The 26,258-nt window shown below is 42.3% G+C and overlaps 1 protein-coding gene and 15 non-coding genes across 21 annotated transcripts in view; 9 read left to right on the plus strand and 7 right to left on the minus strand.

Moving 5' to 3' along the window:
• The window catches only part of LOC143283979 (protocadherin Fat 1-like), a 270,559-nt gene extending 254,568 nt beyond the window's left edge, over positions 1-15,991 (minus strand). For all 6 annotated transcript variants that reach the window (XM_076590469.1, XM_076590468.1, XM_076590466.1 and 3 more), the window contains exons 1-2: positions 15,892-15,991; positions 5,871-9,233 (exon numbers count right to left, since the gene is read on the minus strand). In XM_076590469.1, coding sequence (XP_076446584.1) covers positions 5,871-9,225 — 3,355 coding nt within the window. In that variant the 5' untranslated portion in view covers positions 9,226-9,233; positions 15,892-15,991. The remainder of the gene's footprint in view (positions 1-5,870; positions 9,234-15,891) is intronic.
• A 1,415-nt stretch (positions 15,992-17,406) lies between these two features.
• Positions 17,407-17,478, minus strand: Trnad-guc (transfer RNA aspartic acid (anticodon GUC)). Its single transcript has one exon. It is a non-coding gene; the product is annotated as a tRNA-Asp (tRNA).
• Positions 17,479-17,584: 106 nt separating this feature from the next.
• Positions 17,585-17,656, plus strand: Trnad-guc (transfer RNA aspartic acid (anticodon GUC)). The gene has a single exon. It is a non-coding gene; the product is annotated as a tRNA-Asp (tRNA).
• Positions 17,657-18,548: 892 nt separating this feature from the next.
• Trnad-guc (transfer RNA aspartic acid (anticodon GUC)) lies at positions 18,549-18,620 on the plus strand. The gene has a single exon. It is a non-coding gene; the product is annotated as a tRNA-Asp (tRNA).
• A 1,453-nt stretch (positions 18,621-20,073) lies between these two features.
• Trnad-guc (transfer RNA aspartic acid (anticodon GUC)) lies at positions 20,074-20,145 on the plus strand. The gene has a single exon. It is a non-coding gene; the product is annotated as a tRNA-Asp (tRNA).
• A 548-nt stretch (positions 20,146-20,693) lies between these two features.
• Trnad-guc (transfer RNA aspartic acid (anticodon GUC)) lies at positions 20,694-20,765 on the minus strand. Its single transcript has one exon. It is a non-coding gene; the product is annotated as a tRNA-Asp (tRNA).
• A 703-nt stretch (positions 20,766-21,468) lies between these two features.
• On the minus strand, positions 21,469-21,540 carry Trnad-guc (transfer RNA aspartic acid (anticodon GUC)). Its single transcript has one exon. It is a non-coding gene; the product is annotated as a tRNA-Asp (tRNA).
• A 109-nt stretch (positions 21,541-21,649) lies between these two features.
• On the plus strand, positions 21,650-21,721 carry Trnad-guc (transfer RNA aspartic acid (anticodon GUC)). The gene has a single exon. It is a non-coding gene; the product is annotated as a tRNA-Asp (tRNA).
• A 741-nt stretch (positions 21,722-22,462) lies between these two features.
• Positions 22,463-22,534, plus strand: Trnad-guc (transfer RNA aspartic acid (anticodon GUC)). Its single transcript has one exon. It is a non-coding gene; the product is annotated as a tRNA-Asp (tRNA).
• Positions 22,535-23,031: 497 nt separating this feature from the next.
• On the minus strand, positions 23,032-23,103 carry Trnad-guc (transfer RNA aspartic acid (anticodon GUC)). Its single transcript has one exon. It is a non-coding gene; the product is annotated as a tRNA-Asp (tRNA).
• A 109-nt stretch (positions 23,104-23,212) lies between these two features.
• Positions 23,213-23,284, plus strand: Trnad-guc (transfer RNA aspartic acid (anticodon GUC)). The gene has a single exon. It is a non-coding gene; the product is annotated as a tRNA-Asp (tRNA).
• A 546-nt stretch (positions 23,285-23,830) lies between these two features.
• Positions 23,831-23,902, minus strand: Trnad-guc (transfer RNA aspartic acid (anticodon GUC)). Its single transcript has one exon. It is a non-coding gene; the product is annotated as a tRNA-Asp (tRNA).
• Positions 23,903-24,011: 109 nt separating this feature from the next.
• On the plus strand, positions 24,012-24,083 carry Trnad-guc (transfer RNA aspartic acid (anticodon GUC)). The gene has a single exon. It is a non-coding gene; the product is annotated as a tRNA-Asp (tRNA).
• A 525-nt stretch (positions 24,084-24,608) lies between these two features.
• Positions 24,609-24,680, minus strand: Trnad-guc (transfer RNA aspartic acid (anticodon GUC)). The gene has a single exon. It is a non-coding gene; the product is annotated as a tRNA-Asp (tRNA).
• Positions 24,681-24,789: 109 nt separating this feature from the next.
• Trnad-guc (transfer RNA aspartic acid (anticodon GUC)) lies at positions 24,790-24,861 on the plus strand. The gene has a single exon. It is a non-coding gene; the product is annotated as a tRNA-Asp (tRNA).
• A 692-nt stretch (positions 24,862-25,553) lies between these two features.
• Trnad-guc (transfer RNA aspartic acid (anticodon GUC)) lies at positions 25,554-25,625 on the plus strand. The gene has a single exon. It is a non-coding gene; the product is annotated as a tRNA-Asp (tRNA).
• Positions 25,626-26,258: the final 633 nt, after the last annotated feature.

Raw genomic sequence — 26,258 nt, forward strand, 5'->3', positions numbered from 1 at the left:
GTGGTCAAACATGAATTTAATATATGTCCATGATCTTTAAATCATACTGTCAGCTTTTTTTCTTTCTTTTTTTCCGCGTCAGCCGAGTCAAAAGGTCAGCGGTAGAGGCCACCACGAGTTCAGTCAGTCTGGACACCCCACCACACAAATCAAGACGTGCTTGACCACAAAGTGACCAAGATTAGCTGTGCACACCAAGAGAGACCTGTCCATTTCACAGAATGTGTTGGTGGCAAGCTGAACGGAGCGGGTCCTGTTCACCTTTTCCCGTTTCGCCTAATTTTTATCGTGACACTTCCCTCGAATGCCTCTTCAGAGTCTGACTCTTTCTCCTGTTTTGCCTACCCGTCGTCTCCGATTTGCCTATTGACGCTATTCTCTCTCTCTCTCTCTCTCTCTCTCTCTCAACGGCAACGTGTTGTCCCAAACCAAACATGACTGAGAGAGAGAGAGAGAGAGAGTATGTGTCTCACTGAGAATGAGATGATTCATTCAATTATGGCCACAGCCCCATATAAATGAAGAGCGATAACAAAATATGCAGGTGTCACCATGACTATGAGTGAACATTCAACATTTCCACAACGTTTCTGCTGATATGCTGGTACAGACAGTCTGCATATATTATTCAGATTCAAAAATTATACATTTTGCCCGTTACCGTATTGAGTAAAGCGTATGTGTATGTGTGTGTCTCTTGTGTATGCGTGCGGTGTGTGTGTGTGTGTGTGTGTGTGTGTGTGTGTGTGTGTGTGTGTGTGCGTGTGTGTGTGTGTGTGTGTGTGTGCGCGTGTGTGTGCGCGCACGCGCACGGTTAAGAAAGCCAGAGAGGTGGGGGAGGAGAGGGAAAGAGAGAGCGACAGAGAGAGGGGAGGGGGGAGATGGATGGATGGAGGGAGGGAGGGTGAGAGAGAGAGAGAAGAGAGAGAGAGAGAGAGAGAGAGAGAGAGAGAGAGAGAGAGCTACTTACAATTTGTGTTGTTGGCTGACCGCTTCAGCGTAACTTATATATATATAAATACAAAAAACGACAGTGTTAACAGTAATGATACATATGTGTATATCATGCATTAGATATACACAAGGACTCTATTTCCTTGTAATTAAGCATTTCCGTTGCGGTGATGAACACCCATCACGTGTGTGTATTTCATATGTGTCACTGTGTGTGTGTGTGTGTGTGTGTGTGTGTGTGTGTGTGTGTGTGTTTGTGTTTGTGTTTGTGTGAGTGTATGTGTGTGTGTGTCTCTCTCTCTCTTTTCCCTTCTCCTCCCGTGTGACAAGGATGGGTGTGTCATCACTGAATGTCAGGCTGAGGCACAATCGCTCGTGTTTCCTGCGAGTTGCGACAACGCTAAAAATACGTTTTAATCGGATTTCTCTAACTGTTGTCTAGTATCCAATCACGTCCTGAATCACCCGCAACAAAACTAATTTTGTTCGGCTACTGCGACTCTCGATTATGGTGTTATCCACTCCACGACATTTAACATAGCCAACGTTTTACAAACTCAAAGAATTACAAACCATGTGACAGTGTATACACATATATATATATATTTCAATTTTGAAAAAGTTAATGTTATTATGAGTGACAACGCGACAATCAATGTTTGTGAGCTGCAGCAGCAAAGATAATTATAATCATATTTTCAATTCAGTACTACTGCATACACGCCAGACAAGTAATGACGCAGTAGTAACACCGAAAAAGATAGAAGCAACCATAGAGAGAGAGAGAGAGAGGAGGAGACTGATGATTTCCTGTTCAAACTAAAACCTAATAGTAAACATTATTGGGTCCAAGTCTATACCTTTCCCCCCTTTTTTTAAGCTCTCTCAGACAGCGACGATAACAAAAGGATATGTAATATATGTTATAAGGTGTAGGGGGAGGAGGGGCTGCTTGGGGAGGAGAGAGGCGGGAGGAGGAGGAGGTTTTGAGTGGAGGGGGTCGGGGGTGAGGGTATCGTTTCTCTGAGCTCATTCGCCTAATTTGGTTACTTGCAGAAATCTTGTCACAACGGGGGAGGGGTAGTGGAGCGAGGGAGTGACTCCGTGGACCACAGCAGCCACCAGTGGATCAAATCATGCACGGGAACACGAACAGTGCAACACTCCCCTTCCCTCCACCCTACCCCCTCCCACACCCTCAAGATTGGCGATCGGCCAAATTACTCTGTCGAGATCGATTCTTGGCCCTGTCATACTGTCAGGACCTCAATGCCTTCGTTTTCCGGGGGAAAAGAAGAGAGAAAATGGAAGACGCGTCAAAATACGCCCTGCTGTTAAATTGGATGAGTTAGGCTAAATTGACAGACTTTCCCACAGTGAGATCAAAGCGGCACTGTGTGTTGATTACATTCTTCAACGAGCACAACGTACGCCAATAGTTTCTCCAATGGAACGAGGATTGATCGAAAACTGCATGCATGCATGGCACCAACAAGTGACAGTTGCTTTGCTGCAACTCAATTGATCAGGCCTGCTGTTTGCTCCAATATAATGTAGATCTGGACATACGATCTAGATTGATACATCTTTATTCAGATCGACACACACACACACACACACACACACACACACCAAGGACCGTAACCCCTGCTGACATGGTCCCTTCGACATGGACCACTGCTGTGCCACATTCCATCCCATCACCTCGTGTTTGCCTACAATCTGCAGGTTAGTTTCCGTCATGATGCCGACAAGATAGCAGAAAGACCGACGGCATTTTTTGGTTACTTCTTTCCGTTGAAGTTGAAACGAAAACCCTCATTCAAGGAGGTGCAAACGAGATCATTCAAAGAAAAAAGACCAGATGCACCGAACTGTTGCATACATCGGCGATCCAGTGCCACAAAAGGAATAAAATGAATTAAAGAAAACGAGAGCAAAGTTCAGACCGATAACAGTAAACTAGTAAACTTGAATTCATCAGAACAAAACGACTGAGACTGTGAGAGCTAGCACGTGTTTACTTCTGGAAGCCACCTTACGTCCTGCATTCCACAGATAACGCATTTAGGGTCATGCCTACGGTCATCGTAGTTCTAGAAAGCAAGAAAATGCACAGCAATGCGAGTGCTATGCCGTGACTGGGCCGCGCCAGATGTGTGCTCGCGCGCGCAGTCAAAATACGCTGTGAATGTCACTGTTTAGACTACACTTCGTGGAACGGATAAACATCGAAACTGACTGCCGCCACACAAGCACAAAGGCACACCTTGCTATAGATGCACAATGGGGGAGCGCGAAGACGGCTTTCAACACGTGCAACCCGTCCCTTTCATCGGAATAAAGCAACTGGTCCAAACACCCCACACCGGAAACTTGGTTTACTCTTCTCCGCTTCACAGCTTCCAGGTGTTTTCGCGAGGAAGAGCCGACAGTCTTCCCAAGTTCACGGGTTGTTTGCCCCCCATGACTTCCCACGCCCAACGGCAATAAGCAAGTCAGCCTCCACGCGGATTTATTCATCAGTTTTCACGACTGAATTCTCTCACCGAAATACGAGATCTTACAAGTTTATGATTTTCAAATTAATTCTTCTGTTATCCCATCGAAGTTCAGGTCAGCTAGTACGCATGATGTCAACATTTTCTGGTGCCATTAAGTCAGCTGTTAATTCAACTATTCCACCTACAACCTCAAATATTTAGTACAGCGTGGGAAAGGACCTACCAACACTCACATTCAGACGTGGGAGGTGAGAAAGCTTTATAGTGGACCCGCGAAGTCAACTTCTGAAAAAAAAAAAAAAAAAAAAAAAATCTGTCAAAGTATACTGACTATAAACTGAATATCTCGTCTTGGCCCCATTTACCACTACCACCACCAACAAAATGTGCCCTTGTCTTCCCAGTGTTCGCTCGTAACTTTATGTCCAGTGGTTTCCGAGAAAAACAACAACAAACAAACAAACAACAACAACAACAAAAAAACAAAACAAACAACGCTGCCCGCTAGACAGATGTGTGCATTCATAAATCTATCCTCTCAGACAGAATGACCTTGAACTACATAACAGCCACTTTGACTTTGGCCTGGGTCTCATAGATTTCTGGGCACTGGTTTGTGCAGACGATATAAACAGACCGCAAATTCATCAAATTAGACTGTGCAATGCTCCTTTGTCAATATGCAACTTCTTGATTGCAAGCCAACGTCTACTCCTATAAGCAGAAATAAACTTGTAAACAGAAAATTCAGGCAAAAACAAAACAGAAAAGAGCTCTACTGTCTACCTGCGATATATACAGGGACTGTCTTATCTGTAACTCTTAGAACTAAACAATTGCACTTGTATGGCTCGAATCTCGGGGAGGATGGCAAGATATCTATGGATAATTTATAGCGAAAAGCAAAACTGTTCAAGCTAACTGGAGCCAAGATGTCTGTAAACTTGTGGAAACGGGTTCCAGATCAGTCAGCGTGAGTGACCCGTGTCACCTTTGAGAAAAAGAGGGAGAAGTGAGAAGAGCGGGGACACAGAGGGGGAGGGAAAGGGAAGGAGAGGAAGGGGGGGTGATAGGTCGGAGGGGGTGGAGGGGGAGGAGGACGAAGAGACTCGAACAAATATTTCTGTCTCACTGGGCCTCCTCCATCGTGGGTCAACCGAGCATGACCACTGGCTGATTTAGTTCTCCTGTGGCAACTGGGGCGAGAAAATGGAGAGATGTGGGTCCCCCTGTTTTTACTGCCGACATAAAATGCCTGTAAAATCCCCGGCCGTCCATCAGAGTGAGTTGAACATGGGCCGGTTTTAGCTCTCTCTCTCTCTCTCTCTCTCTCTCTGCACAGTCTCCGTGCCTGTCTGTCTCTGTCTCAGGGCATCCTCCATCTCAAACAAAGCTGGAATATTAACAGGGTAATGCCGTCTGACACGTGCATTAAAAATTAAAAACAAAACAAAACAAAAGCAAAAAACAAAAACCCGCGTACATTGTGTTCCAGTAAATCTCCTCCACCACCAATCCCTGCACTGCGAGTTTCACGAACACACCATGCGCCGGCTCTTCACCTAACAGCCCATCGCAAGTGCCTTTTCCCATGTCAACAAAGAGTGGACACTTTGATGAAGGAGATAACGTTATCTCGTTGTCTTGTCTACATCCGCATGCTCTAAACATCGGTTAACACACACACACACACACACACTGGACGCAACCACTGTCATTGTTGGGCAGTCTCGCCAACGCAATGGTATTTTACGACCTCCAACTCCAAGAGATTCATGATTACACTGTAAGTGGATGGCATATTATTATGTTACCCATGTGAGGAATCTCAAGTCACTTTCAACATAAAAAATCAAGTGATGGGAAATCCTGATCCCCATTCCTGTTAGTGATTAAGCGCATCTCACAGATCTATGAGATCACTGTTAGACAAAAAGACTTCAAAGAGGCAACAAAACCGGCAGATCTTTAGGTTTTACAAAGCTGTCGCATCAGGGCTGCCGATATGACCGCTTTATGGCGGTGAAAAATAAAGGGGGGAAGGGGGGGAGGAAGGGTCATACACCCAAGAGCCTACTCGAGTGTACAAGTTCCTAAATGAAAGAACGCATGAATGGCCAGAAGAAAACAATCACAGGATTGCGCAAAACATTCAAATAAATCAATATTACACAGAAAGGGGAAAAGAATGCACGCCACGAACGAACTTCAGAATAAATTTGGAACAACGCTGATTCCATAAAACCATCATGACAAGATTGCCAATGCAAGTTAACAAGACAGTAAATAAACCGATAAATCAATTCACACACACACACACACACACACACGTGTACATGTACTTTCCAAAACGCACGTTACAAAAGAGAAACAACACAAGCAACAGGAAAACACGCCAACTCAGGAACTCACCATTGGCGTCTATAGTGAATCGCCCCAGCCCCGAGCCGTCCCGGATGGAGTAAGTAATCCTTCCCCCGTTAGTCCCGTCCTCGTCTCTGTCATGAGCACGCACCTGCATCACGTAGGTGCCAACAGGGGCGTTCTCAGCCACAGACCCTCGCTTCATGAAGCTGTCGAACTCCGGGGCGAAGTGGTTCTCGTTCACATCCACAACCTCAATGTTCAGCAAGCACATGGACACCAGAGACTGCACACCCCCGTCCTCGGCTCTCACGCTCAAGTTGTAGACCTGGGTGGTTTCAAAGTCGAGATTTTCTCGGATTCGGACCGCTCCTGTCAGCTGGTCCACCTCGAACTTATTGCTGGCCCCGTCCACAAGGGCGTAGGTGACCTGACCGTTTTCGCCTTCGTCCAGATCTTGCGCCGTTAGTGTTGTGACCACAGTCCCGATGGGGAGGTCCTCCCGGACGCGAACCGTCTGCATTTTGGGAACAAATTCCGGAAAGTTGTCGTTCACATCGTTGAGACGGATGATGACGGAGGCAGTGGACGATAATTTGACGTGTAGCCCTGAGTCCTCTGCCCGAACAAGGATGGTGTACGACGACTTCTTTTCTCGATCCAGTGTGTTCTTCACCTTGAGCATGCCACTGTCCGCTTCCACAAAGAAATCCTCCCCGTGAGACAAGATGGAGTACTGGATGCGAGCATTGAGACCGGAGTCCTTATCCGTGGCGTAAACTTGCAGGACTGTCGTATTCACTTGAACGTCTTCAAAAATGTTCTGCTCATAAACTCCCTCCTCGAACTGAGGTGCATTATCGTTTTCGTCGCTGATGTATACTGTCAGAACTTTGGAGACTGACTTCTTCATATCTCCCACGTCCTGTGCTGTAATGGTCAAGTTGTATTCTGACTTTCTCTCGTGATCAAGCGGTGAGAAAATCTTGAGATCTCCACTGAAGGTATCGACCTTGAAAGCACCATCCTCATTACCTTGGGAGATGACAAACAGTATCTGTCCAGCATAACCCTCATCTTTATCAGTGGCTGTCACCTTGAAGACCACACTGCCCACTGCAGCATCCTCGGGAACCGTGATGTACACGGGGAAGGCTTCCTCAAACTCTGGAGCATATTCACCAATTCCGGAAAGACGTTCCTCCTCTGCCAGGTCGTCGTGACTGACTTCGCTGTCCTTGTTGTTGTTGGAAGAGAGTCTGAGTATCTCTTGAAGACGGCTGGCAACGTCTGTGTCCTGGCAGGTGACGCTGACGTCTGCAGTGGCCATGTGTTGGCCTCGCTTTTTGTTCACCAACTGCAGTGTGATGGTGGTGGGGACTGACCTGTGCTCACCATCGTTTGCTACGATGCTCATCTGTCTTGAGTCAACTGGGGAGGCTGCGAGGCTGCATGTCAGTTTCACAGACCCTGTGGAGGGTTCAACCGCGAAACAGCCATCGTCATTCCCTTCAGAAATACTGTAGGAAATGATGTTGCCGGCGTCAAAATCGATGGCAGTCAGCACAACAATAACCGTTCCAACCGCCGCCTCCCTGGACAGATATCCTTTGCAGCGTGTTTTTTCAAACTCGGGACTGTTATCGTTGGTGTCCCTGACGCTGATGGTGACCAACTCCTCTGTCCAGTGTCTGAAGGGTGTTCCCCAGTCGGACGCCCGGACATGCACGGAATACTGTTTTCTCATGGTTTCGAAGTCAAACACCTTCAAGGTCTTGATCTCCCCCGTGAAGGCATCAATCTCGAAAGGAACATCTTTAAAGTTGTGGATAGAATAGCTGACGTGACCGTTGTCCCCCGAGTCGGCGTCTGTAGCTGTCACGGCGGTGACCAACGTGCCTTTTGCCACGTTCTCGTTGACAAACACTTCGTCCTTTATGCTGGAGGTGAACTGTGGAGCATTGTCATTGAAATCCAACACGTTAATGATGACTTTAGTTTCCCCCGTCAGACGAGTACCACTGTTTGCTCGGTCTTCAGCATACACCACCAGGATGATCTGATTTTGAACTTCGGCATCCAGTGGTGCTGCTGTGGAGATCAAGCCCGACACGTCATCAATGGAAAACCTTTTCGACCATTCATCGTTTTCCTTCAACCTATATCTCACTTCTCCATTCTGCCCTTCATCAGCATCAGTGGCTTGGACAAACAGCACTGGTGTACGCACAGGGACAACTTCAAGAAGCTCGGCTTTGTACAGGCCTTTTTCAAAGGCTGGTGAGTTATCATTGACGTCCTGAATCCTAACAGGGATAAGGATTGTTGAGGACTTAGGGGGCTGACCCCGATCCACAGCAAGGATGGTAATATTAAAACCTTCTGGCTGCTCTTCTCTATCAAGACGAGATGTAACAATGACGTTATACACGCCAGAGCTTGCGGTAGACATTATGCGGAAACCCTTGTTGTCAAGAACGCTTACATTATCGATTTCTCCGTTTAGCCCGACATCGGGGTCAGTGATGGTCAGTACAGCAAAGATGCTGCCAGGACTGGCGTCTTCCATCAGAGTGGGCAGCTTCTGCACCAGGATGATAGGGGGGTGAAAGTTGACTGGTGTCACGTTTACTTCCAACACAGTATTACTTAGCGGGGACTCGGGTCTGTCTGACTTTAAACCCCGATCTTCGGCGTGGATTTCAAGCCTGTACTTCTTGTGCTGAAACATTAGAGGGCGTAGGAGGGTGACCACACCACTGGTGGGATGGATGGCAAACATGGGTGTGGGACTGACCAAGCTGTAGTAGATCTCCCCGTTGATGCCCACTTCTGCATCCGTAGCCTTCACTTCTGCGATGCTGGAATGCAGAGGCGTGTCCTCTGGAATGCTGACGTTGAAAGGGCGCGGGGGGAAGAGAGGGCTTAACTCGTTCTGATCCAGTAAAGTGATGTTGAGATCAGTGAAGGTTTCAACCACAGACCCTGTGAGGAGTCTACCAACGGCTCGGATTCTCAGATAGTATGTTTGCCTGCGCTCTCTGTTCAACATCCCATAAGTGTCAGTTTTCGTTTTGGTCCGCACGCGCACGAAATAAAAATCCTGCACTCTGATGCCCTCAGCGTGAAAAATGCCGCTGTTGTCCCCTCTTTTGATGTCGAAATCCACTCTCTGTATTCTGGAGACTTCTGACAGGAAAATGCCCATTCGGACAGAAGTTTTGACGTACACTTTTCCCACTGCATTCTCGGGCACGGTACCATTGTACACTTGATGCGTGAAGCGGAAGTTCTCTTCCGTGGCTCTGGCAGAGCTCGCCTGGCCGGCCCTGGCAACAAGGATCAGCAGCCAGAACAGCCATGTCTGCCACCCCACACATGGCACGGCTCTGCGCCGTTCCATCTTTGTATCTGGAACAGTCAACACCACAATTGCCTTTAAAGACGCGGCTTTCTTGTGTTTTCATATTCTCCCTCTCTACAAAACAAAATATATAATGTACTCCGTTTTTGTTTGTTTTGTTTTTGTTTTCAAGGCATGTATGTATATACTTCGTGTGGGCTTTTTTTTCTCTTCTTTTCATGGCATCTGTGTGTGTTAGTCTGCATGTGTTTATGTGTGTGTGTGTGTGTGTGTGTGTGTGTGTGTGTGTGTGTGTGTGTGTGTGTGTGTTCTGCGTTTTTGTTTGTGTGTGTGCGTGTGCATGTGTGTGTGTGTGTGAATGCGTGCGTGGGTGCGTGTGTGTGTTTTGCGTTTTTGTTGTTGTTGTAGTTGTTGTTGTGTGTGTGTGTGTGTGTGTGTGTGTGTGTGTGTGTGTGTGTGTATGGTAACCATGTGAGCATGTATCATATTGTATGTATACACTGTTTACTATTGATAGGTCTAACTAGCTTTGACCCTCTCCAACCAAAGAAAGGGCGATTGATATTTGATCATGTGGTATGATAAATTCCACCAAACACTGACCCACTCTATCCGATGACTTGGTCATGAAAAAGGAAGACAACAGACAAGACCACACACAAACACACACACACACACACACACACACCAAACACTGTCAGCAATTGAATGACCAAGCCATTAAGATGCTATCGCCTTGATTTCCTGACGATTGAATGAACCCATTCAAAGGACGTATTAGTAGTTTTCTATCTTTGCCATGGGACATGATCGACGAGTAGGTCGACTACCTTTCCTCAAATAATGTGGGTTGTTTTAGTGAGGCGGGATGAGAATAGTCGATCACACTGATCCTGACCGACGATGAAAGAAAAAAACAGGAGACGGGAGGTCTGGGTATGGGGGTGGGGGACGGACAGGTTGAGAGTGGAAGGGAACACACACACAAAGAAGACAAAGAAGAAATGGGGGAAACGAAGAAAAAGAGAAAGACGGCATGTTTTAAAACCTTTTCAAACAAACACAGAAAGAGTGAAAATCCTGTATCTGTGTGACGCGGGGATCGTCTGCTATGAAAGAGAATTCTTTTCCTTCACCACTGCTTGGCCCAGAAACCTAGACAATTATGACTAGAACTAGAAGGTATGCCTACCTTTGTATATGTTGTAAAGCATATTTGATTAGATAAGAATGTTCTGTATTGGAAGTGACCCTCATGGCAAATGAGTCCCTGGGACCCCCAGATTTTTTTTTTTTTTTTTTTTTTTTTTTTTTTTTTGCTGATGTAATAAATCAGATGTACTGAAATGGAGATAATATGTTACAAGGAAAATAAATTGGGCGGAAGAGAGGCCAGGAGGGCAGAATCTTGTTTTTTTTAACAATTAAAGTCTCAAATTCCATCCCATACAACTTAACAAAATATGCGTAACATAGAACTTTCTAAAATGGAATCAGAGAATTCATACAGGTCAGATATGTGATGGGAAATCTTCCGAAAAGGACGGAAAGGGGGACATGAATTTTGATGGGGAAGAGAGAAGTAGAGCGACACTGCTTCAACTTTGAAAAAAAAAAAAAAAAAAAAAAAATATATATATATATATATATATGGAACGACAAAACGATTCAAATCCTACTAGCACACACATATATGGCCCACCCATTAAAAAGAAGAAGAAAAACACCTCTCGTGGTTTGAAACGCTGTGACAGAGAAGGGAGAGGAGAAAGTGGGGGAAAAAGTTTGTAGGGGGTAGAGAGGGTAGGGGAAATGGTATGGAGAGCGTGGGGGTGGTGGGGTGTGGGCAGTGACAGAAAGAGGAGTGGGAAGAGTGAGAGACAGCGAGAGAAATAGACACAGAGACAGAGAGAACTAGACAGCGTAGAAATGAGACGCCTTGAGAACTGAGTGAGACAGACACTGCTTCAGTTCTGAAAAAAAGAAAAGAAAAAAAAAAAAAAAACCAGAAAAAAAGGTCAGAGGCAGCTGAGGACCTGTGCAAGTGGGGCCAGGCATGTGGCCCACTTTTGGTGTGTGTGTGTGTGTGTGTGTGCTAGTGTGTGTGTTTGCCCACACTCCACAGGCAAGTGAAATTTTTCTACTTCCTGGCAACCCCTTGTGGTTCTGTATACACTTTATCCACCAGCCTCAATACTTCCTTTTGTAACTGGAGTTTCTTTCACACAGAATGAAGACATACTGATATAATGTATAGGACACTGTTGTATAATTCAATGATACATGTTGTTGTTGTCAAAAATGTTGAGGAGTGTTAATCAACTTAATGTTATTGTTGATGGTATTCATTGTTGTTCCAGTTCATCATAAGAACAGCAAAAGTGATAAAGAAAAAAACACCCAGTATCATACGTATTATGTAATGTATGCACACATTCATAAATCACTGTGTCACTCACAGTGCATGTTATGTGCGTGTGTGGTGTGTGTGCATGTGTGTGTGTGTGTGTGTGTGTGTGTGTGTGTGTGGTAGAAGTAGTAGTAGTAGTAGTAGTAGTAGTAGCAGTAGCAGAAGTAGTAGCAGTAGTAGTGTACACATTCATAAAAAGATGCGTGTGAGTGACTTCACCATATCAATAAAAGGTCTAAAACTTGGATGTCCAAGCAGACACACAGAAACAGAAACAGCACTGACTTAATGGAGAGACAGAAACCAACACTGAAAAAGACCTGTACTAACATCATACACACAGTGAGAGAAAGAGACAACAAGAGAGAGTGACAGAGGAAAGAGGGAGAGGGGCCAAGAAACAGGTGCACACATGACTCACTCAGTCTCTGACTCACTGTTTTCAAAATCTCAGAACTCTAAGCCTAAGCTTTAAAAAAAATAATTTTAATAAATAAATAAATAAATTTTAAAAAGCAATACTGACAAAACAGACAGCAAAGTTTGCTGAGCTGCTCCAGCCAACCAACAACCCCCTGGTCCACCCGCCCACCAGTCCTCCCAGAGAACAATAATTCTCCAGCCCACAAAGGTCCACAGGTACTGCAGAGAGTGGTAAAGGCTGCACAGCCAGACCCCCCCTCCCCCCTCCAAACCCCCCCACCTCCTTTTCCTATGCCTTCCTTCTACCCCCTTGCTCTTACCCCTTGCCATTCTTCTCACTTGTGTGTGAATGGTCTGTCCTTTCGGGTCTGGGTGACTCTTTTGAAGGCAGGGGGAGAGGGTAAGGGGAAAAGGGGTGGGGGCAATGCTGAGAGGGGGGAAGCTGAACTGAGTAAGAACTGTACAGTTTTCACTCTCTCGCCATCTGCTTCACCTGCACTTGGTTAACTCAGGTGACGCTGGGCCCAGGTGAGCCTGAGAGTAAATGAGCTTTTTGAATCTGGGTTTGCTGAACTGGCTTCCTTGCTGCGCAGAGTACTAATGGCTACTACAACATTACAACAATACTGCATTCTGTTAAACAGTTTTACCTTTTCAAATAAACTTTACTGACTGTGGTGTACACTGCAAACCTACAGCTTTTGTTTACAACGCACCACATGAAAAATAACAGGAAAAGATGAAGCACTACACAAGGCAATGTAGTAATGCAATACTCCACAACTAACATCAATGTATCATAATATCAGTATGTTTCTGAGGGCAAATTAATGTTTACAATTTATATACATATATACATATATATATATTATATATATATACACACACACATAATATATACTATTAAAAACAAGAGTTATGGTTAACCACACAAAAAAAATGAACAAACATATTCATCAACATGAGCAGCGGTGAAAGGGAATACCAACAGATTGTATACTATAGATTAAATAACGTCCTTGAGATGAAACTAGTTATCTGAACATTTTAAAAAAATGGTTAATGATATCATTTGAACTTTACAAAGACTGTTTCCATAAAATATCCAACAGTCAGAATTGAATAAAATCTTAATACTTATGTCTTTCACTGGTTTCAATCAAATAAATGTGTACAACCTATCCCAAACAGTTATTTCTTTATCTGTCAGGAACTGCCTCACATGCCAACAAGGTTTGAATCTTTGATGCATACTTTTGATTGAAAACAAGGTCATCATATCTTGCACAGCTGGAGGTAAAAAATGAATTTGACTGGGAATGAGTCATAATGTACTGTATTGTAGCGAGTGTGTGTGTGTGTGTGTGTGTGTGTGTGTGTGTGTGTGCTTGTATGCAGTAAAATGTAACAGACTGTACACATACATGAGAATATATATATTATATATATTTCAAAAGGATCAAATCAACATGAGTGTACTGTTTTTGACACTTGTATGCACACTTTTGTCATGATTGTGTGCAAGCACATATGTGTGAAAAACAGACTACGAATGCATGTAACGTATGGAACCAGATCATACATACATATACACAACACTCTACTGTCTCTGGACAGTGAAATTATGGGGACGCAGTTGTTAAGCCTGTAGAAGCTCTACGCTACTATCTTCTCCTCTCTAGGAAAGAAAAGCATAGCAGTAGTGTGGGCAGGAAGGGGGAGGGGGGCAAGACACACAGAGGTCTCGGGAAGGGTACAATTTCACCTGTCGCTGACAATGACACAAGTCAGCATTGTATAGTTGTGTGAAGCCGACAGCTACTTACAGCTCAGCTTGCCAGTATGTCAGCTGCCCCCTATCTCACAGTATATGAAGGCAACTGATGTGAGGAAAGGAGCCTATGTCTCCAGATGAGTGAATCAGTGGAAAAGAGAGTGAGTGAGAGAGTACTTGAGAAAGAAAGAGAGAGACAGGCACACAGAATGACAGAGATCTTGAATGAGAAAAAAAACAAAAACATACAGATCGAGAAAGAGAGAGAAAGAGAGAGACTCAGTAAGAGCGATAGACAAACAGCAAGGCTGATGCAAATAAAAAACAAAATAGAGAAAATCCATACAGTGCACAGGGAATGTTATATTAGTATCATTACTATTAATAACTATAACATTAAGCCCAATGGAAGTATGTGGCAGTACCTGTATTTCTACTTTCACACATTACAGTATGCATACCCGAGTACATTATGCAAGATAAAAACTGGAATCTAAATTGTTTACATCTAAACTAATATACATGTGTATAGGTTTCACGTGACTGTCCGCACAACAGACAAAAATATACACTTAAAACTGATATGGTTGCTTCTCACATGTCTTATTGATACTATAGCCAAATTCTTTATAAAATACAAATGCAGAATTAAATAAGTAAATCCAACAATACAAATGTTCATAAAAGATCTCAAAAAAGGGCAAATGAAATTGACAAGTATGTCTTTAAAATATCTGTGGAATATAACAAACTTGTGCAGAAATGGGCACCATACATTGTACAAGATTAGGATCTATACTATATATAATAATGGTGTGAAAGAATATTGATATGTAACAGTAAACTAAGCATCAAAATTAATGTATGAATGAAAACCCATTGTTCTGATTATGCTTTGATGTGAGCCAAACATAGTAATATCACATGGTATCAACATGTGAATGAATAGGCATTGATCTGCCTATATTACTTTGATGTAACTGGGGACAGTAATACCAATGGAATCAGTGTGTGAACGGATATTTTAAAATCTGCCATTACTAAAATTTCATTGTAAATTGTGTATTATACTGTCAAACAGAACAATGTTTGAATAAATATTTACTGTTCTGTTGATATAATTCTTGATGTGGAATGACTGATATTCTGAACAATTAAATATATTGTTGTAACTTCCCAGTATAAAATACTATACTTTGTAAGTAAACCTTTGTCTGAATGAAAAATGATTTGAAAAAAAGGGGGAAAAAAGCATAAAAATAGGAACACTGTTATTTCTTGTTAGGAAACCAGTTACTGTTCCAGAATTATACCATGTATGAATTTTGAAAGGGATGATTGCCACCAAACTTAACCTAATCATTGATTGTACACACACACAAAATAAAATCATTTTTTATCACCATCATTAAAATTTTAGAATCACATGGGATTTTCCACTATTTGTGTGGATATGAAATAATGAAACAAGGCAGTCACATGGACAGTGTGACGCGAGATAACTTGATCACGGTCGAGAAAGCAAGCCTAACGTGCGGTTTTTCCTGTTTCACGAGAAATCGGGGTTCTTCGCAAAGTTTGTTTTGTTTGCAGGTCGTTTTCCTGACAATCTGACACTTTTGTCCTGAAAACGGGATCAACACACAATGGGCTGGAGCGTGATCTGCACAGCAGGTCCCCGACCGCAGCCGTTCAAGTGACAAAATATTGACAAAAGAAAACGCTTGTATCAGCGATTCGACCCTATCAGTTTATGAAACCTGTTATAAATTACAGTTCAAAAAGCAGGTGCGTTACCGTTTGAAAGTGTCGACGGTGATGGTTTTAAGAGAAGACTGAACCAGCGTACAACGCACAGACGTGTACAAATCACAATCTGATTTACACTCTCTCTGTGGCGACTAAATTTTATCTCGCTCGCTATTTAACTTTGCAATGCACACCTTTGCCACCGACCACGAGAGGCTCATTCACAAGGCATCAACTTTCGTCTGCCCATCTCATACCTTTGCTTGAAGTTTGAATTGAGAATCATCCACTTTACACACAACTAACTCCAGAGAATGCAAAGGACAACAAATCGGGATTCACTACTTACGTTCAAATGCACATAGTCCTCACAAACTACTCCAAGTCGCCTTGAATTTCGAAGAGCGCTTGCCAGTTGCTGTCCGATAGCAGCCGTCTGTCAGCCATTGACACACAATGCGCTGAGCGCAAGCAACGGCGACAACGATTGGCTGACCTCATGACCTTTGTATACCTCCGCTGTGAAGACTATATTCGCTGAAAGCCGTTCATTGTTTCACAAAATCTTTTGGGGTCCACATTCATACCTCAAGTCACGGAATTTTCTTTTCTTTTTACTTTGCAAATTGCTTTATGTAACTTTAATCAAGAACAATTGCTAGTTCGTCAAAATAGACTATTTTGTTTACTCTTGCGCACGTCAATCACATATAACCCCGCCTTTGACACACGCCTGTACCCAAGGCCAGAGAACAATATGAATGATTTCGAAAATTTGTTCAAAGAAAAAAAACACACCTGGTTTTAATTTTTCCTCTCCGAAAGGGTGTATGAGTGTTCGTGTGGTCAACATGCACATTCCATTGCTATGTAAATCTTCGATCGGTTGTGTGAGTCACCGCTCCGCGACTGCTTGAGTCGTGTGCCTTTCGCGTGCAGACGACAACGGTCAGATTACTTCGCGTTATTGTCGGCGTCTGGAAGCACAGATTTAGTTCCCTTGAACAAATCTCTCCACTCTGTGTGTGTGTGTGTGTGTGTGTGTGTGTGTGTGAATAGAATAGAATTGAATAGAATATTTTTATTGTCATAAAACCATAAAGTTTATAAGACACAATGAAACATAAACATGAGCATATTAAGAAGACTCGGAAACATTCATGAACAAATTTCGCCAGCCTTGGCTTATTTCTGTTATGAGGATCAATTCACTAGGCTTTGCAACACTCCGACGCGCACGCACACACACACAGACACACACACACGCGCGCGCGCGCGCACGCACACAGAGCACGCACGCACACACACGTATATGAAAATTATTTATCTCTCTACATTATATGCATGGAAAGAGAGAAAGAGAGAGAGAGTTATAGATTGAGAGAACGAGTATAGATTGAGACCAGGAGATCGAAAAAGATAGAGAATATTCAGTGATTGAGAGAGAAACAGAGAAGAAATAGCGGTAGAGTTTGTTTTGCTTTGCATAAGATCACGTGTTATATATATATATATATATATATATATATATATATATATATATATATATATATAAGATCACGTTAATTTTACTACGAGCTACTTCACCAAAATGGTAAAGATGTATGACCAAAATATGGCATGTTAGGCGGCAAAAGAACATGATAGTAATATGTTATGAGGACATACTCTCACAGTTTTATCGGGAAAAAAAGAGAAAAATGTCAAAGAACGCATGATTTCCATCAAGAGGGTTCCCAAATCAAGAAAATCTATTGATGGTGGAATGTTCCTATGTGGAGAAACATTGGGTACAAAATGAAAGAAAAAAAAAGAAAGAAAAAAAGAAAAACGAGCAATAACGACAATCAAATAAAAGAAATCTCTCCCCGGCGGGGAATTGAACCCCGGTCTCCCGCGTGACAGGCGGGGATACTGACCACTATACTACCGAGGAGCTGTGCTAAATACATCCTTTAACAGTCATAGGGATCAATGGGCAGGTAAATGTGGCCATAGTGAGTCCCTTCTTACACCAGATCACATACAGTACATTGTACAGCTCCTCGGTAGTATAGTGGTCAGTATCCCCGCCTGTCACGCGGGAGACCGGGGTTCAATTCCCCGCCGGGGAGATCGATTTTTTTTTTTCTCTCTCTCTCCTGTTTTTTTTGTTTGTTTTTTTTTTATCTATTTTTTCAGATTACATTTAACGTGTGCGCGGGTTTCTTTTTTGTTTCTTTCGAGCAGTACTTTATGTACATGTTTCTCTTTTGTTTGTTTGTCTGTAGAGGATGAGGTATGTGAGTGTATGCATGTCTACACTGTGGGAGCAACGGGATATTGGAACGTGCGGGTGTGTGTATGTATATATCTTTGTATATATGTGTGGGGGGTTGGGGGTGGGGATATGGGCGTGTGTGTGTGTGCTTGTACAAGTAAGTGTTCATCTGTGTGTGTGTGTGTGTGTGTGTGTGTGTGTGTGTGTGTGTGTGTGTGTGTGTGTGCCGTGGAAGCTGCGATACGTAGCCTAGAAATGAGTGTGTGGAGGAGGGGGATAGAGGAGGTGCAGGGTAATGTGTGTGTGTGTGTGTGTGTGTGTGTGTGTGTGTGTGTGTGTGTGTTGGGGCTCATGCATGTTTATGTGTATTTGACTGTGCTTTCATATCTGTGAAACTGCATGTTTGGTGCTTATCTGTTATGCATGTGTGGGTGTATGTGTGAATGAGTGTCTTCATGTTTTACATTTATTTGCTTATTTATCATCATTGTTGTCTTATTTATTTATTTATTTTATTATTATTGGTAGCGCGTTGGGTTACGCTGCTGGTCAGGCATCTGCTTCGCAGATGTGGTGTAGCGTATATGGATTTGTCCGAACGCAGTGACGCCTCCTTGAGCTACTGAAACTGAAACTGAAACTGTGCAATGTACTGCATGTGATCTGTCTGTAAGAAGGGACTCACTTTGGCCACATTTACCTGCCCATAGATCCCTATGACTGTTAGAGAATGTTTTCCGCACAGGTCCTCGGTAGTATAGTGGTCAGTATCCCCGCCTGTCACGCGGGAGACCGGGGTTCAATTCCCCGCCGGGGAGAGATTTATTTTAGCTTATTATCGTTGTTGCTCGTTTTTCTTTTATTTCGTTTTCTTTCTTTTTTTTATTTTGTGCTCATCTTCTTTTATTTTGTGGAAAAACTCTACACAGAAACATTCCAACGTCGATAAATTTCCCCGATGTACGTATATACCCTCTTGATGGGAATCAAGTGTTTTTCGACTTTCTTTTTTTTTCTTTCTTTTTTTCTTTTTTCTCCTCCATTCGGTAAAAGACTGCATTTTGTCGTCCTCATACCACATTACTTTCAGTTTTATTTCCTTTCGTGATATATTTTGGTCAAACAGCTTTGTCATTTTGGTGCAAAAGTATCATTTTATTTTGTTTGGCAAAAATACAAACGTAAGCTTATTTCATGAGAGTGTGTCCATGTGTCCAGAAAAATAAAACAAATCTACTACTCGAAAGAAACAAAAGACAAATCCGCACAGATGGTAAATCTAATCTCAGAAAAGAAAAAAAAGAAAGAGAGGGAGAGAGAGAGAGAGAGAGAGAGAGAGAGAGAGAGAGAGAGAGAGAGAGAGAGAGAGAGAGAGAGAGAGACAAATAACAAAACCCCCTAACTCTCGGGGAATTGAACCCGTCTACTGCGTGACAAGCTGGAATACTTACGGAGCTGTGCTGATATCATTCGTTATCAGAAATAGAAAGAAAAAGAAAAAAGAAAGAAAAAAAAGGAAAAGAAAAAAAAGGTGCAAGTATGTCACTGCAAAAACAGAAATGTGATCTTATGCCGTGAGAGTGTGTCCAAAAAATAAACTAAACATATCTATCGCTCGAGAGAAGCAAAACAGAAACACAATCACTCAGTCAACCGAATCATATATATATATATATATATAACGAATGATATCAGCACAGCTCCGTTAGTTTCCCCGCCTGTAACGCGGGAGACCGGGGTTCAATTCCCCGAGAGAGTTGTTTTTTTTTTGTTGTTTATTGTTTGTTTGTTTGTTTGCTTTCTCTCTCTCCTTTTCTTTTCTTTCCTGAGATTAGATTTACTGTGTGTGCGGATTTGCGCAAAATAAAAAAAAGAAAGAAAACGAAATGAATAACAGAAAAGCGAGCAACAACGACTATAAGCTAAAATAAATCTCTCCACGGTGGGGAATTGCACCCAGGTCTCACGCGTGACAGGCGGAGATACTGACCACTATACGACCGAGGCGCCGTGCAACATTTTCCATAATATATGATCTACTGTAATAACTGACCCACTTTTACAACACGTTTTCCTGTCCTTGGAAATGCTGTGACTGATAATGAATGTGATCAATACAGCTCCCCGGTAGTATAGTGGTCAGTATCCCCGCCTGAGGGGCTGTGTAGATCACATTATTCTTTATCTGTCACAGGATTTCCAAGGACAGAAAAACGTGTGGTAAAAGTGAGTCAGTTCTTACAGTAGCTCACATGCATCCTTCTGAACAGCTCCTCGGTAGTATAGTGGTCAGTATCCCCGCCTGTCACGCGGGAGACCGGGGTTCAATTCCCCGCCGGGGAGAGTGGTTTTTTCTCTCTCCTTTTTTTTATTTTATTTTTTTCTCAGATTAGATTTACCGCCTGTGCGGGTGTGTCTTTTGTTTCTTTCGAGCAGTAGTTTTTTTCTTTCTTTTCTGGAAACACTCAGTTCGATATGCCGGGGAGAGCCTTAAAATTTTTAATATTTTTTTCTTTCCTTTTAATTTTTAATTTTTTTTATAATCAGGTTTACAATGTGATCGTGTTTCTATTTTGCTTCTTTTGAGCGATTGATTTGTTTTGTTTTTTTCTCACGGTATAAGATCACGCTTTTGCTTTGACATACTTGCACCAAAATGACAAAGCTGTACAGTATAACCACAATATGAGACGAAAGGGGAAAATTATGATAATAATATGTTATGAGGACTACAAGATACTGTCTCAGTTTTATCGAGAAATAAAATTAAGAAAAAGAAAGTCGAAGAACGCTTGATTCTCATTAAGAGGGTACCCGATTAAAAAAAATACTGAGCACAAAACGAAACGTAAGAAAACCGAACAACAACGACAATCAAATAAAAGAACTCTCTCCCCGGCGGGGAATTGAACCCCGGTCTCCCGCGTGACAGGCGGGGATACTGACCACTATACTACCGAGGAGCTGTGTGGATTACACTCTTTATCAGTCACATGACTTCTAAGGACAGAAAAACGTGTGGTAAAAGTGGGTCAGCTCTTACAGTAGATCATATCCAAGTTGTTGCACAGTTCCCGCCTGTCACGCGAGAGACCGGCGTTCAATTCCCCGCCGGGGAGAGCGTGCTTTGTTGTTGTTTTTTTTTGTTTGTTTTTTTGCTTTGTTTTGTTTTGTTTTGTTTGTTTTCGGTCATTTATTTATTCATTGATTATAATCAGATTGATTATGACATTGTATACATGCTTCTCTTTTGTTTTTTTCGAGCGATAGGTTTGTTGTTTTTTTCTGGGCACACACGGCATAAGATCACGTTTTATCTTTTAAGATCGTGTTAATTTTGCTACGACATACTTGCACCAAAATGACAAAGCTGTATGACCAAAATATGGCAAGTTGGACAAAAATTTTGATTGTAATATGTTATGAGGATATACTGTCTCGGTCTTATCGGAACAAACTCGAAACCTCGAAAAACGCTTGATTCCCATAAAGAGGGTACCTAGATCAAGAAAATTTACTGATGGTGGACTGTTACTATGTAGTACCCAAATCATGTAAATTTATTGATGGTGGACTGTTCCTGTATGGAGAAACCACGACTGAGCATAAAATGAAAGGAAAGAAAAAGAAACGCGAACAACAACGACAATCAAATAAAAGAAATCTCTCCCCGGCGGGGAATTGAACCCCGGTCTCCCGCGTGACAGGCGGGGATACTGACCACTATACTACCGAGGAACTGTGTGGATCACACTTTTTATCAGTCACAGGATTTCCAAGGACAGAAAAACGTGTTGTAAAAGTGGGTCAGTTATTACAGAAGGTCATATTGAAGATGTTGCACAGCTCCTCGGTAGTATAGTGGTCAGTATCCCCGCCTGTCACGCGGGAGACCGGGGTTCAATTCCCCGCCGGGGAGAGCGTTTTTTTTTTCTCTTCTTTTTTATTTTCTTTTTTCTCAAATTAGAATTACCGCCTGTGTGGGTTTGTCTTTTGTTTCTTTCGAACAGTAGTTGTTTTTTTTTTCTTTTCTGGAAACACTCAAATTGATATGCCGGGGAGAGCCTTTAAATTAAAAAAAAATTTTCTTTCCTTCTAATTTTTAAAATTTTTTAATGACCAGGTTTATGATGTAATCGTGTTTCTATTTTGCTTCTTTTGAGCGATTGATTTGTTTTGGTTTTTTTCTCACGGTATAAGGTCACGCTTTTGCTGCGACATACTTGCACCAAAATGACAAAGCTGTACAGTATAACCGTAATATGAGATGAAAGGGAAAAATTATGATAATAATATGTTATGAGGACTACAAGATACTGTCTCAGTTTTATCGAGAAATAAAATTAAGACAAAGAAAGTCGAAGAACGCTTGATTCTCATTAAGAGGGTACCCGATTAAAAAAACAACAACAACAACACTGAGCACAAAACGAAACGTAAGAAAACCGAACAACAACGACAATCAAATAAAAGAACTCTCTCCCCGGCGGGGAATTGAACCCCGGTCTCCCGCGTGACAGGCGGGGATACTGACCACTACACTACCGAGGATCTGTGTGGATTACACTCTTTATTTTTCAGATGACTTCTAAGGACAGAAAAACGTGTGGTAAAAGTGGGTCAGCTCTTACAGTAGATCATATCCAAATTGTTGCACAGTTCCTCGGTAGTATAGTGGTCAGTATCCCCGCCTGTCACGCGGGAGACCGGGGTTCAATTCCCCGCCGGGGAGAGCGTGTTTTTTTGTTGGTTTTTTGTTGTTGTTTTTTTTGTTTTGTTTTGTTTTGTTTGTTTTCGGTCATTTATTTATTCATTGATTATAATCAGATTGATTATGACATTGTATACATGCTTCTCTTTTGTTTTTTTCGAGCGATAGGTTTGTTGTTTTTTTCTGGGCACACACGGCATAAGATCACGTTTTATCTTTTAAGATCGTGTTAATTTTGCTACGACATACTTGCACCAAAATGACAAAGCTGTATGACCAAAATATGGCAAGTTGGACAAAAATTTTGATTGTAATATGTTATGAGGATATACTGTCTCGGTCTTATCGGAACAAACTCGAAACCTCGAAAAACGCTTGATTCCCATAAAGAGGGTACCTAGATCATGTAAATTTATTGATGGTGGACTGTTCCTGTATGGAGAAACCACGACTGAGCATAAAATGAAAGGAAAGAAAAAGAAACGCGAACAACAACGACAATCAAATAAAAGAAATCTCTCCCCGGCGGGGAATTGAACCCCGGTCTCCCGCGTGACAGGCGGGGATACTGACCACTATACTACCGAGGAACTGTGTGGATCACACTTTTTATCAGTCACAGGATTTCCAAGGACAGAAAAACGTGTTGTAAAAGTGGGTCAGTTATTACAGCAGGTCATATTGAAGATGCTGCACAGCTCCTCGGTAGTATAGTGGTCAGTATCCCCGCCTGTCACGCGGGAGACCGGGGTTCAATTCCCCGCCGGGGAGAGCGTTTTTTTTTTCTCTTCTTTTTTATTTTATTTTTTCTCAAATTAGAATTACCGCCTGTGTGGGTTTGTCTTTTGTTTCTTTCGAACAGTAGTTGTTTTTTTCTTTTCTGGAAACACTCAAATTGATATGCCGGGGAGAGCCTTTAAATTAAAAAAAAATTTCCTTTCCTTCTAATTTAAAAAAAATTTTAATGACCAGGTTTATGATGTAATCGTGTTTCTATTTTGCTTCTTTTGAGGATTGATTTGTTGTTGTTTTTTTCTCACGGTATAAGATCACGCTTTTGCTGCGACATACTTGCACCAAAATGACAAAGCTGTACAGTATAACCATAATATGAGATGAAAGGGAAAAATTATGATAATAATATGTTATGAGGACTACAAGATACTGTCTCAGTTTTATCGAGAAATAAAATTAAGAAAAAGAAAGTCGAAGAACGCTTGATTCTCATTAAGAGGGTACCCGATTAAAAAAAAATACTGAGCACAAAACAAAACGTAAGAAAACCGAGCAACAACGACAATCAAATAAAAGAACTCTCTCCCCGGCGGGGAATTGAACCCCGGTCTCCCGCGTGACAGGCGGGGATACTGACCACTATACTACCGAGGAGCTGTGTGGATTACGTTCTTTATCAGTCACATGACTTATAAGGACAGAAAAACGTGTGGTAAAAGTGGGTCAGCTCTTACAGTAGATCATATCCAAGTTGTTGCACAGTTCCTCGGTAGTATAGTGGTCAGTATCCCCGCCTGTCACGCGGGAGACCGGGGTTCAATTCCCCGCCGGGGAGAGCTTCTTTTTTTTGTTTTGTTTTGTTTTTGTCTTTTTCCGAGTCATTTATTTATTCATTGATTATAATCAGATTGATTATGACATTGTATACATGCTTCTCTTTTGTTTTTTTCGAGCGATAGGTTTGTTGTTTTTTTCTGGGCACACACACGGCATAAGATCACGTTTTATCTTTTAAGATCGTGTTAATTTTGCTACGACATACTTGCACCAAAATGACAAAGCTGTATGACCAAAATATGACAAGTTGGGTAAAAAATTTTGATTGTAATATGTTATGAGGATATACTGTCTCGGTTTTATTGGAACAAACTCGAAACCTCGAAAAACGCTTGATTCCCATAAAGAGGGTACCTAGATCAAGAAAATTTACTGATGGTGGACTGTTACTATGTAGTACCCAAATCAAGTAAATTTACTGATGGTGGACTGTTCCTGTATGGAGAAACCACGACTGAGCACAAAATGAAAGGAAAGAAAAAGAAACGCGAACAACAACGACAATCAAATAAAATATAAATCTCTCCCCGGCGGGGAATTGAACCCCGGTCTCCCGCGTGACAGGCGGGGATACTGACCACTATACTACCGAGGAGCTGTGTAACACCTTCAATATGACCTGCTGTAATAACTGACCCACTTTTACAACACGTTTTTCTGTCCTTGGAAATCCTGTGACTGATAAAAAGTGTGATCCACACAGTTCCTCGGTAGTATAGTGGTCAGTATCCCCGCCTGTCACGCGGGAGACCGGGGTTCAATTCCCCGCCGGGGAGATTTTTTTAAAATTCATTTATATTTAAAAATTTGAAAAAGAAAACGAAACACACATCATTAGAGATGACAGCCATATCTTACAAGATACTTCGAAATCTTAACTTCAGGGAAACGCTATCGATTCCGTACACGAACTTATGAATACTGATGTCCGTAGATTCCGTGCAACTGAAAACCCTTAGAACCCACACTCCAGTCCTGAAATGACTAATCAGTCACACACACACAGAGACGAACAACGACAGTAAAAGAATAATAAAAGAAATGTTTGATAAAAGAAAAGAAAAAGTATGATAGTAATCTGTTATGAGGACTGCATAATACTACCTCGTTTTTTTCGGAAAAAAAAAAGAAAAAAAAAAAGAAAAAGAAAAAAGAAAAAAAAAAGAAGAGAAAACAAATCAACAAAATTTATTCATGGCGGAATCAGTTTACTGTGTGCAGAAACCGTGAACGCAAAATAAAAGGAACGAAAAACGAGCAACAACCATAAGTAGCTAAAATAAATCTCTCCCCGGGGGGGAATCGAACCCCGGTCTCCCGCGTGACAGGCGGGGATACTGACCACTATACTACCGAGGAACTGTGTGGATCACACTTTTTATCAGTCACAGGATTTCCAAGGACAGAAAAACGTGTTGTAAAAGTGGGTCAGTTATTACAGCAGGTCATATTGAAGGTGTTACACAGCTCCTCGGTAGTATAGTGGTCAGTATCCCCGCCTGTCACGCGGGAGACCGGGGTTCAATTCCCCGCCGGGGAGAGTGATTATTATTTAAAAAAAAATAATTATTTTGCGTGTGCTGTTCTGTTGAAGATTACTGAAGAAAAAAAAAATCAGTACAAATATCAGAGATGACTGTCACATTCTTACAAGATATTTCGAAAATATTAGTTCAGCTTAACGCTTACGACTCCGTACATGAACTTATGAATATTTGTGTTCGTGGATTTAGTACAAGTGAAAACCTTTAAAAGCCACAACCCAGTTCTAAAATTTTTAATCAGTCAGAGAGAGAGAGAGAGAGATGGGATGGGGAGGAATGGGGGGTTGAGGGGGGGGGGGGGGGAAAGAACATGTTGAAAAGCAGCCACTTTTCATAACAGATTTTTTGCGGAGGTTGGACTTTGGATGGGTATGAAGTTGGTGCAGGTGAACGCACATGTGTAGGGTATGGGTACGTGTGTGCTGTGTGAGTGTGTGTGTGCCAGTGTGTGTGTGTGTGTGTGTGTGTGCGTGTGTGTGCGAGTGTGTGTGTGTGTGCTTTGTTTATGTTTATGTGTGGGTGTTTGTGTCCGTGTGTGTGTGTGTATGTGAGTGTGTTTGTGTGTGCGTGCGTGCGTGCGTGCGTGTGTGTGTGTGTGTGTGTGTGTGTGTGTGAGAGAGAGAGTGTGT

Source organism: Babylonia areolata, chromosome 7 (assembly GCF_041734735.1).
Source record: "Babylonia areolata isolate BAREFJ2019XMU chromosome 7, ASM4173473v1, whole genome shotgun sequence".
Lineage (NCBI taxonomy): Eukaryota > Metazoa > Mollusca > Gastropoda > Neogastropoda > Buccinidae > Babylonia > Babylonia areolata.